We start from the raw sequence: 12239 nt of genomic DNA on the forward strand, positions 1-12239 counted from the left end.
TGTGCCATTGGAACACAGGAGTGATGGTTGCTGATAATGGGCCTCTGTACCCATATGCAGATATTCCATTAAAAAATCTGCCATTTCCAGCTACAATAGTAATTTACAGCATTAACAATCTCGACACTGTATTTCTGATCAATTTTATGTTATTTTAATGGACATAAAATGTGCTTTTCATTCAAAAACAAGGTCATTTTTAAGTGACCCCAAACTTTTGAACGGTAGTGTATATCTTCTCCAGTGTGGACATTTGACTAGTTACACATCTTCCTCAGTCACAGAAGCACAAACGGTTGACTCCATTATGTCGTACTGTATATGTTAAATGTTATACATATATTAATAAAAATACAACGCAAACTTTTGTTTTATAAAACATACAGTATTACAGCTGTACAATGACAACCCAGAAAATGAAACTGCACTTACAAAATAGGCAAATAAAATAAAATACATTTGATTTGTTTGTTTTGGCAATTGAAATCAAAAGCCCGGTCTTCTAATTCACCCAAAAACACAATTTGTGATCAAATTATAAAATACTGAACATTAGGAATGAAAAATTAGGAACAGCAACAATTAGAGCTCCGTGGACGTTCTTGTCAGTATTTTGGAATATTAAGAAAATGGTTGATTAAACTGTTTGTCAAACCAGTAGTTATTGGCAATATTACCAGCTGGGAAATCTAAAAACAAAACAGGATTGAAAGAGTTGTTACATAAAGAGACTACATAAAGAAATACAAGGCCTGAGGGTACCTGTATTCCACCGCAAACCAGGCTAAAGTTTGAGACAAGAAATACCCTGGGTCCACTGCAAGTACAATAACACTGTCCTCTATTCACTTCTGCCAATCCTTGAAGAGACTCTCTTAGAAAACAAGGCTTTTATAAAGGTTCAGATTTCAGTTCCTCAACCCTGCATTCCAGATCTGCTACCTGCAAACAAACACAGAAAGTTATGGTTACGTTTGTGTATTATAGATGATGTACTACTAGAAACTTTCAATTGTTACCATAATACATTCAATCAAGTTTCTCAATCACAAAGTTGTCTGCAACTGCCAACGTTCTGTGTAATCATCTTCCTGATGGCTGCACACGATGACATTTATAATATGATAATATATGCCATTTAACAAACAGTTTTGTCCAAACTGACTTACAGTCATGCGTGCATTTATTTATCATATTGGTGACCGCAGTGGGAATCGAACCCAGGAACCACACATCCAACCATCAGTCTCCACTATTACCTGTTCATGGAGCTGTCCTGACTCCTCGCTCAGTGATGCCTCGGCCCCGTCCTGAAGACAGCGCTGAGTCTCCTTCTTCAGGTACTCAATCTCCCTGGAGAAGAGCCATCACAGACACCAATCTAAAACCACTTGTATTTCCACTGTAATGAATGAGCTCTGAGAAAAGCCTTGGGGCTGAAACATTGGAAACATTGCCGCAGACTGAACAAGTTTTCTTTTCTATGAATCACTGTAATTAACATAATTGTATATTGACCTGTTATGTACATCCTTACTACACTCTCAATGCTTTGTGTGTGTGTGTCCCGGCCTTACTTCTGCTGGTACTCCTTGATGAGGCGCTTGGCCTTGCTGTACTTGCGCTCCAGAGCCTGGTACTGGGCCTGGGTCTCCTTCAGGTGCTCGTCCACAGCCTGACACAGACTCTGGGCCTCCATCCAGTAACCCTCCAGCTTCTCCATGCGCTCCTTGTTCTCCTGCAGGGTCTGCTCCAGCTGGGTCTTGTCCACGCGCCAGCGCTGCTTGTCCTGCTTTGCATGGTTCAGCTGGGAGTGTGGAGAAGCACACACATGCACATGTACACAGACAGGCAGGGGATGAAAACTGTTAAGTCCACTGTATATCAACTTGCCATATTTACAATGAAACATAAGGACATAATAAGAATGACATAATATAACAACCTTTCTTTTCAGCTGTTGGATCTCTGCCTGTGTTACAGCATGCTTTATGTGAAGCTGAGGAGAGAGAGAGAGAGAGAGAGAGAGAGAGAGAGAGAGAGAGAGACAGAGAGAGACAGAGAGAGAGACAGAGAGAGGTGGAGAGAGAGAAAGGGAGAGAAAGGGAGAGAGAGAGAGACCGGGAGAGAGAGAGAGACCGGGAGAGAGAGGTGGAGCGAGAGTGAGTGAGTGAGTAAGTAGTGCGCTACATAAGGAATAGAGTGATGCAGGCCTTTGTCTTTAACTTTGTCTTCTCTCACTTCCTGGTACTTATGGGCCAGCTTCTCAGGGTCGGTCTCCAGTGGAGAGATGTCCTCGTTCTCAGCCAGGTCAAACACCTCGATGGCAGAGGGATGTGTGGGGCTGACCTCCTCCTCATCATCCTCCTCCTCGTCACTACCATATTCACCACCCTGGGGGAAGAACGGACAGGTGAGCCTGAAGTCTCGATTGGGTCTGGGGTTTTCCACAATGCCTCCAGGTCTTAACTGAGACGGCCAAAGTGTCTGCATATTTGAACAGGTTCAATATAGTTCCATCTGTCCATCCATCCCACAGCATTTTTATAATTGCCTGTGACTGCTGCCTCTACATGAGCTTCATGGTTGTTTCTCTATTGGTACGGAGACTGGCCACTAGATGGCATATAACACCAGTGAAGCAGGTCCCTAGATAGGGGGTGAGAACACACCAGAACTAAACCTCAGCCATTATGCTATCATTCTGCATGTCATTGTAATAAGATGGAGAATATAAGAATGTCCTGCATCCTCATAGGATTTTGATTGCATAGAGGTCATCCTCGTTGTGGTAGGTGATGACATTTACATTTGAGTCATTTAGCAGACACTCTTATCCAGAGAAACTTACAGTTAGTGATTCACCTTAAGATAGCTAGGTGAGACATCAACACATCCCAAGCATATCAAGTACATTTTCCCTCAACAAAGTATTCATCAGCAAAGTCAGAGTTAGTAGGAGAAGACAACTTCCTTTTTGAAGGGGAAGTGGGCATCTGGGGAGTTGTGAAAGTTATTTAAGATACTCTTCAATAAGGTAAGGTGCCAGGACAGAGAACAGCTTGACTTTAGGGGGAACCTGGTTCCACCATTGGGGTACCAGGACAGAGAACAGCTCGACTTTAGGGGGAAGCTGGTTCCACAATTGGGGTACCAGGACAGAGAACAGCTTGACTTTAGGGGAACCTGGTTCCACCATTGTGGTACCAGGACAGAGAACAGCTTGACTTTAGGGGGAACTTGGTTCCACCATTGTGGTACCAGGACAGAGAACAGCTTGACTTTAGGGGGAACCTGGTTCCACCATTGGGGTACCAGGACAGAGAACAGCTTGACTTTAGGGGGAACTTGGTTCCACAATTGGGGTACCAGGACAGAGAACAGCTTGACTTTAGGGAGAAGCTGGTTCCACAATTGGGGTACCAGGACAGAGAACAGCTTGACTTTAGGGGGAACCTGGTTCCACCATTGTGGTACCAGGACAGAGAACAGCTTGACTTTAGGGGGAACCTGGTTCCACCATTAGGGTACCAGGACAGAGAACAGCTTGACTTTAGGGGGAACCTGGTTCCACCATTGTGGTACCAGGACAGAGAACAGCTTGACTTTAGGGGGAACCTGGTTCCACCATTGTCGTACCAGGTCAGAGAACAGCTTGACTTTGGGGGGAACCTGGTTCCACCATTGTGGTACCAGGACAGAGAACAGCTTGACTTTAGGGGGAACCTGGTTCCACCATTGGGGTACCAGGACAGAGAACAGCTTGACTTTAGGGGGAACCTGGTTCCACCATTGTGGTACCAGGACAGAGAACAGCTTGACTTTAGGGGGAACCTGTTTCCACCATTGGATACCAGGACAGAGAAGAGGTTGACTTTAGGGGGAACCTGGTTCCACCATTGGGGTACCAGGACAGAGAACAGCTTGACTTTAGGGGGAACCTGGTTCCACCATTGGGGTACCAGGACAGAGAACAGCTTGACTTTAGGGGGAACCTGTTTCCACCATTGGATACCAGGACAGAGAAGAGGTTGACTTTAGGGGGAACCTGGTTCCACCATTGGGGTACCAGGACAGAGAACAGCTTGACTTTAGGGGGAACCTGGTTCCACCATTGGGGTACCAGGACAGAGAAGAGCTTAACTTTAGGGGGAACCTGGTTCCACCATTGGGGTACCAGGACAGAGAAGAGCTTGGACTGTGCTGATGACCTGAATCAATTGTGGGTTGGAAGTCCTATAAAATGTCTACCCCAACAACCCAGAGAGGAAGTGGCCAGAACATCATAAACAGATTAAAAAAGGAGTCCTAGGGGGACATCTTTTAATTGATTTTATTTGGCCTAGGCTCTCTGAACTGACCTGTTGACCTGCATCACAAAGGGCACCCTATTGTCTATATAGTGTACTACTTTTGACTAGTCCATAGGAAGAATAGTATATTTCTGGAAGCAGACTTGTGTTTGCAGGCTACACTGAACAGTAACAGCGTACCTATGGACACACTCCCATTCATTTCACTCAATACAGGCACCGGCTTTGGGTCCATTCTGACAAAGATGCGATTGGCACACATATCTTAATCCTAAAGCTGAGGGGAAAAGAGAACACACAAAGGCAACGATTGACCTAAAAAGCTTCATAGTCATTTGAAAAATTCAAATAGTGATCAGGCTTCTATTTCTGTCTCTAAACTGGCTGTGTTCAGGCTCATGTTATTTTGGGCACACAGTAGCAAAACCTTTTTTCAACATAAAGAAAACATCGGTTTTCTTATTGGACTAGTCTTTCTGTCCATCTGTACTGTACCTCTCGGTTGCCCGTTCACTGGCTAATTTGGTTGTAAACCTACCTATGCTGGATGTAGACTGATTGTAGACTGGTTGGAGACTTACCTCTTGGTCCTCCATGTACTGGCTGTAGCGTTGTTCCATCACCTCTCTCTGCCAGCGCTCCTGTTCCAGGGTCTGTTGGATCAGCTGGGCCACCTCACTCTGTTCGCCCGGCTTCTCTCGACCAATCAGAAACCTGCATAACATTACACAGCTTTTGAAAATGTCTTCCTATGTGGACTGCAATAAGAGGAACCTCTATGATATGGTTGAAATAATTATAAATAATTATATAGCCTGTTTCAACATTTAGATGATTTTGACTCAACATATGTTCTGTTTATCAGTGTAATACCCTCCTCGGCTATGTAAAAAGAATCTGAGCAGTGCAGTTCAGAATGAGTACCCATAGTACCCATAGTCAGTCAGTTATCAAGACCACCATAACAGACTTACAATTCCCTCTGCTAACTATCATGTAATTAAATGCTAAACACAGTTCCCATCCTCAGCCATCCATCCATTCCTCTGGCTGACATTTTTATGAATAGGACTGACCGCCTGACCGTCTGCCTCAGCCCTTCCTTCCACGTCTACCCTGTTCTATAATTCATGAGCAATCTCTGAAGAGGACTCTGACTTTCGACAAGTCACACAACAAACAATTACACACGCACACAGGAACACACACACGCACACAGGAACACACATACGCACACAGGAACACACACACGCACACAGGAACACACACACCAACAATTACCCCCATAGCTCCACTGACTACTAGTTCCTGAATAATGAATGAATGAGCCTATAGGACGACAAAGGATTGTTGGGGATTGGGGAACTCTGGTGCCCCATTCAGTCAGCCACAATTAGACCCCTCTGGCATTTCGGAATGATAATTGTGTTGTTGCCTGCTGTGAGGTTGATGGTGATGTTTTTATGCTCTACTATGGTCCAAATGTAGAGTTTCAGCTTTGTCTGTGGTTCTGTTGCTATATCTATGAAGGGAAGTGTTGGCTCTTCATCATACTATCATCATGGCCCTATTTGGCTAATGATGAACACTCTGCGCAACCTGATCTATGCAGTATGTATGTGGGAGAATGTGATAACTGACTGACTATGGGTACTAGACTATGGGTACTAGATCGGTTGCTAGATCGAATGCCCGAGCTGACAAGGTATAAATATGTTGTTCTGTCCCTGAACAAGGCAGTTAACCCACTGTTAACCAACTGTTAACCAACTGTTAACCAACTGTTAACTGCCGTCATTGTAAATAAAAATGTGTTCTTAACTGACTTGCCTAGTTAAATAAAGGTTAAAAAAAATGTTATTCTGAACTGCAGATTCTTACATAGCTGAAAAACATCTCTCTCAGAGCATATAATGAGTCATTTTGACAGTCTCTCTAGAGTCTAAAGCTGCTGCAAACTAGGAAGAACATGTCTCCAGAAAACCTTACTGGTGTCTGACATCACGTTGCACAACACAAAGAAGAGATCAGACTTGATGGGCCCAACTTCATACAGATCCAAGCAATTTAACCTGCCTGTCTGTATTCAAGTGTTTGGGAGTGACGTCCATCAAAGCAACTCTATTCTTTCTCAGTAGCTCCTTGTTTTAAAATGGCTTTAAAAAGGTGCAGTAGTTGGGCCCTGGTCAAAAGTAGTGCACTATAAAGGGAATAGGGTCATTTGGGACGAATCCCCCAAACCGTATCCTCACTTGACGGTGCCTGTGGTGTTCCTGAGGACGGAGGCAGCGAAGGTCTGTGTAACCCCCACCAGACTGGTCCCATCCACCTCCACGATCAGGTCATTCACCTGGATCCTGGGTGGAGAAACACAAAGCAGCACAACAGCCTCAGTCAGGACTTGTATCACATGCTTACTTTTTCAGCCATCTTTCATTCAACTTTTATTATATACAGGTTTGTCTCATTGAGATAGATTTCTGTCTTGCAAGCGAGACATGCTCACGCAAGGAACCATATCAAATCAGCTAGCTAGACCAAGATGTGAATACTACTACTAGATACACTAGTATGGCTCATCTCACATGCTCGATTGCTTCTTACAATATTAAATCATCATACCTCCCACCCTTTCTTCGGGTCAGGGAGGTGGGGTAGGGTAGATGAAGATGCGGGAGGAGGGGGGCTTGGCGGTGTGGGAAGGGCTGGGAAACATGGTTTCCAGTGGGTAGGGAGGATGCAGGCGTGTGGATGGGGACTGAGGGGGTTGAGGGAATGGGTTGGGGAGGGGGACTGAGGGTGTTCAGGGAATGGGTTGGGGAGGGGGACTGAGGGTGTTCAGGGAATGGGTTGGGGAGGGGGATTGAGGGGGTTGAAGAAATGGGTTGGGGAGGGGGATTGAGGGGGTTGAAGAAATGGGTTGGGGAGGGGGATTGAGGGGGTTGAAGAAATGGGTTGGGGAGGGGGATTGAGGGGGTTGAAGAAATGGGTTGGGGAGGGGGATTGAGGGGTTGAGGCAATGGGTTGGGGAGGGGGACTGAGGGTGTTGAAGAAATGGGTTGGGGAGGGGGACTGAGGGGGTTGAGGGAATGGGTTGGGGAGGGGGACTGAGGGGGTTGAAGAAATGGGTTGGGGAGGGGGACTGAGGGTGTTGAAGAAATGTGTTGGGGAGGGGGACTGAGAGTTTTGAAGAAATGGGTTGGGGAGGGGGACTGAGGGGGTTGAGGGAATGGGTTGGGGAGGGGGACTGAGGGGGTTGAGGGAATGGGTTGGGGAGGGGGACTGAAGGGGTTGAGGGAATGGGTTGGGGAGGGGGACTGAGGGGGTTGAGGGAATGGGTTGGGGAGGGGGACTGAAGGGGTTGAGGGAATGGGTTGGGGAGGGGGACTGAGTGGGTTGAGGGAATGGGTTGGGGAGGGGGACTGAGTGGGTTGAGGGAATGGGTTGGGGAGGGGGACTGAGGGGGTTGAGGGAATGGGTTGGGGAGGGGGACTGAGTGGGTTGAGGGAATGGGTTGGGGAGGGGAAGACATTATTTTCTTTATATGTGTATGCATTATTTTTGTGTGTTTTTTGTTTTTGTGGCAGCCCACAGGTACAAGAAATACAGTTTGTGAATATATGAAATGCAAATATGATAATTGAATATATGAATATCACTGAATTAAAATGACTTTGAATGTTAAACATGTACCTGTAACCCCCTTCTGAATAAATGACTTTGAATGTTAAACATGTACCTGTAACCCCCTTCTGAATAAATGACTTTGAATGTTAAACATGTACCTGTAACCCCCTTCTGAATAAATGACTTTGAATGTTAAACATGTACCTGTAACCCCCTTCTGAATAAATGACTTTGAATGTTAAACATGTACCTGTAACCCCCTTCTGAATAAATGACGAACGAAATTAAAAGTTGGTCACAAAAAAAGATGATTAAATCATGCAGAACTTGTTCAGGTAAATCTGCCAGGAGTATAGAAGAACAAACCGTAGATGGAGGCCACCATTTTGTGACATACCTGCCGTCCCTGTGCGCTGCTCCTTTATCGGTGACCGTCTTGACAAAGATGCCCAGTTTCTCCAGACCCATGTCTGCCCCCGCCCCCATCCCAATGATACTGATACCAAGCCCATCACCATCTGAAGACACAGTGGATATAGGAGAAATACTGTGAGAAGAAAATACAATCATAGTTATCTCAATCCATGATGAAAATGAAATGCTGTTTTGTTTCATAATAGCTTTTCAAATCAATGTTTTCCTGTTACAGTCATTTTACCCTATGTTAACATCCTGTCAATGAGAAGATGGAGTGATTGAGAATTCCCATTTAGGAGGAGTGATTACTGGAGGGAAGATGGAGTGATTGAGAATTCCCCACTTGGAAGGAGGGATAACTGGAGGGAAGATGGAGTGATTGAGAATTCCCCACTTGGAAGGAGGGCAAATGGAGGGATGATGGAGAAATGATGGATGCGTGCTAATGGGGAATGATTGTATGATTTGTATCTCCATTCTAATGAGACACTCTTCTTTAGAGTACTGTGAAATATAAGTATGGTGAAGAGGAGTTTTCTTAAATGGGCAATTGCCACATTAAAGTTATGGGGATTACTGAATCCCAGATTGCCACATTAAGGTTATGGTGATTACTGAATCCCAGATTGCCACATTAAGGTTATGGGGATTACTGAATCCCTGATTGCCACATTAAGGTTATGGGGATAACTGAATCCCAGATTGCCACATTAAGGTTATGGGGATTACTGAATCCCAGATTGCCACATTAAGGTTATGGGGATTACTGAATCCCAGATTGCCACATTAAGGTTATGGGGATAACTGAATCCCAGATTGCCACATTAAGGTTATGGGGATAACTGAATCCCAGATTGCCACATTAAGGTTATGGGGATAACTGAATCCCAGATTGCCACATTAAGGTTATGGGGATAACTGAATCCCAGATTGCCACATTAAGGTTATGGGGATAACTGAATCCCAGATTGCCACATTAAGGTTATGGGGATTACTTTAATCCCAGATTGCCACATTAAGGTTATGGTGATTACTGAATCCCAGATTGCCACATTAAGGTTATGGGGATTACTGAATCCCTGATTGCCACATTAAGGTTATGGGGATAACTGAATCCCAGATTGCCACATTAAGGTTATGGGGATTACTGAATCCCAGATTGCCACATTAAGGTTATGGGGATAACTGAATCCCAGATTGCCACATTAAGGTTATGGGGATAACTGAATCCCAGATTGCCACATTAAGGTTATGGGGATAACTGAATCCCAGATTGCCACATTAAGGTTATGGGGATAACTGAATCCCAGATTGCCACATTAAGGTTATGGGGATAACTGAATCCCAGATTGCCACATTAAGGTTAAGGGGATTACTGAATCCCAGATGTCACATTAAGGTTATGGGGGTCATTTGTTTTAGGTGTACCTTTCTCCAGCGCAACGGGGAACAGATCGAGCCTCTCCACCCTCTTCTCCAGCTCGTACTCGGCAGACGCAGCCATGGGGTCCACGTCCTCGTTCCGACGGTCATAGTCCTCGTTGGGGTAGGTGGCAAACACCTGAGAGATGGACCGGTCACAATGAAGTTTATTACAAAACTGTTTATTCAGACTGATTTTACTTAGGCTAGGTGTCTGATTGATTGACAAGTAGTTGCATGTTTATAATTCAGGATGTTTCTGTCCATGTGGGAAGGCCTTAGATCCAATATGTTCAGATGGGTAGGTGGAGTTGGGACAGAGTTGACAACATAGTGTTGTCTTTAGTGCATTACAGTGACACGTCATTCACCTCTAATAATGAATACAAACCATTTCCATCACCAAATTTGCCTCAGTCAGAGCCTGCTTTAACTACCAAAGTGCTACTATATTTCAGTAACAGGCCTCAAATCAACCCCCGCATAAAACAAAGCACCTCTCATAGAATAGATAGTGGCCCATTTCAGAGCAGAGATTCCCACATTGGCCCAGCTCCAACAACACACGTCCATCCCAAATGACACACTATTCCCTACATAGTACACTGCTTTTGACCAGAGCCCTATGGGTGGTACACTTTATAGGGAATGCGGTGCTATTTGGGACGTGGACCATGACAGTTTACATAAGCACCTTCAGCATGCTAATGCAGGCCTGGCCACTGCAGCTGCTACACACACACAAGGAGAGATGGAGCTGCCAACATGGCTTAACTGTCTTTACGTTAATATCCCTCTTCCTCCATGTTAAACAGTCTTTACGTTAATATCCCTCTTCCTCCATGTTAAACTGTCTTTATGTTAATATCCCTCTTCCTCCATATTAAACTGTCTTTATGTTAATATCCCTCTTCCTCCATATTAAACTGTCTTTACGTTAGTATCCCTCTTCCTCCATATTAAACTGTCTTTACGTTAATATCCCTCTTCCTCCATGTTAAACTGCCTTTACGTTAATATCCCTCTTCCTCCATATTAAACTGTCTTTACGTTTATATCCCTCTTCCTCCATGTTAAACTGTCTTTACGTTAATATCCCTCTTCCTCCATATTAAACTGTCTTTACGTTTATATCCCTCTTCCTCCATGTTAAACTGTCTTTACGTTAGTATCCCTCTTCCTCCATGTTAAACTGTCTTTATGTTAATATCCCTCTTCCTCCATGTTAAACTGTCTTTACATTAATATCCCTCTATGTTAAACTGTCTTTACGTTAATATCCCTCTTCCTCCATGTTAAACTGTCTTTTTGTTAATATCCCTCTTCCTCCATGTTAAACTGTCTTTATGTTAATATCCCTCTTCCTCCATAATAAACTGTCTTTACGTTAATATCCCTCTTCCTCCATGTTAAACTGTCTTTACGTTAATATCCCTCTTCCTCCATAATAAACTGTCTTTACGTTAATGTCCCTCTTCCTCCATATTAAACTGTCTTTACGTTAATATCCCTCTTCCTCCATATTAAACTGTCTTTACGTTTATATCCCTCTTCCTCCATGTTAAACTGTCTTTACGTTAGTATCCCTCTTCCTCCATGTTAAACTGTCTTTATGTTAATATCCCTCTTCCTCCATGTTAAACTGTCTTTACATTAATATCCCTCTATGTTAAACTGTCTTTACGTTAATATCCCTCTTCCTCCATGTTAAACTGTCTTTATGTTAATATCCCTCTTCCTCCATAATAAACTGTCTTTTTGTTAATATCCCTCTTCCTCCATAATAAACTGTCTTTACGTTAATATCCCTCTTCCTCCATGTTAAACTGTCTTTATGTTAATATCCCTCTTCCTCCATAATAAACTGTCTTTACGTTAATATCCCTCTTCCTCCATGTTAAACTGTCTTTACGTTAGTATCCCTCTTCCTCCATAATAAACTGTCTTTACGTTAATGTCCCTCTTCCTCCATATTAAACTGTCTTTACGTTAATATCCCTCTTCCTCCATATTAAACTGTCTTTACGTTTATATCCCTCTTCCTCCATGTTAAACTGTCTTTACGTTAGTATCCCTCTTCCTCCATGTTAAACTGTCTTTATGTTAATATCCCTCTTCCTCCATGTTAAACTGTCTTTACATTAATATCCCTCTATGTTAAACTGTCTTTACGTTAATATCCCTCTTCCTCCATGTTAAACTGTCTTTATGTTAATATCCCTCTTCCTCCATGTTAAACTGTCTTTACATTAATATCCCTCTATGTTAAACTGTCTTTACGTTAATATCCCTCTTCCTCCATGTTAAACTGTCTTTATGTTAATATCCCTCTTCCTCCATAATAAACTGTCTTTACGTTAATATCCCTCTTCCTCCATGTTAAACTGTCTTTATGTTAATATCCCTCTTCCTCCATGTTAAACTGTCTTTATGTTAATATCCCTCTTCCTCCATGTTAAA

At 43.6% G+C, this 12239-nt stretch overlaps 1 protein-coding gene across 1 annotated transcript in view; it reads right to left on the reverse strand.

Annotated features, from left to right (window-relative positions):
• Positions 1-352: 352 nt before the first annotated feature.
• The window catches only part of LOC124037323 (neurabin-2-like), a 44973-nt gene continuing 33086 nt past the window's right edge, over positions 353-12239 (reverse strand). The window contains exons 2-10 of the mRNA XM_046352037.1: positions 9786-9918; positions 8338-8458; positions 6566-6670; positions 4895-5027; positions 2242-2394; positions 1946-1999; positions 1578-1807; positions 1260-1353; positions 353-942 (exon numbers count right to left, since the gene is read on the reverse strand). Coding sequence (XP_046207993.1) covers positions 892-942; positions 1260-1353; positions 1578-1807; positions 1946-1999; positions 2242-2394; positions 4895-5027; positions 6566-6670; positions 8338-8458; positions 9786-9918 — 1074 coding nt within the window. The 3' untranslated portion in view covers positions 353-891. The remainder of the gene's footprint in view (positions 943-1259; positions 1354-1577; positions 1808-1945; positions 2000-2241; positions 2395-4894; positions 5028-6565; positions 6671-8337; positions 8459-9785; positions 9919-12239) is intronic.

This window comes from Oncorhynchus gorbuscha, linkage group LG06 (genome assembly GCF_021184085.1).
Source record: "Oncorhynchus gorbuscha isolate QuinsamMale2020 ecotype Even-year linkage group LG06, OgorEven_v1.0, whole genome shotgun sequence".
Taxonomy (NCBI): Eukaryota; Metazoa; Chordata; class Actinopteri; order Salmoniformes; family Salmonidae; genus Oncorhynchus; species Oncorhynchus gorbuscha.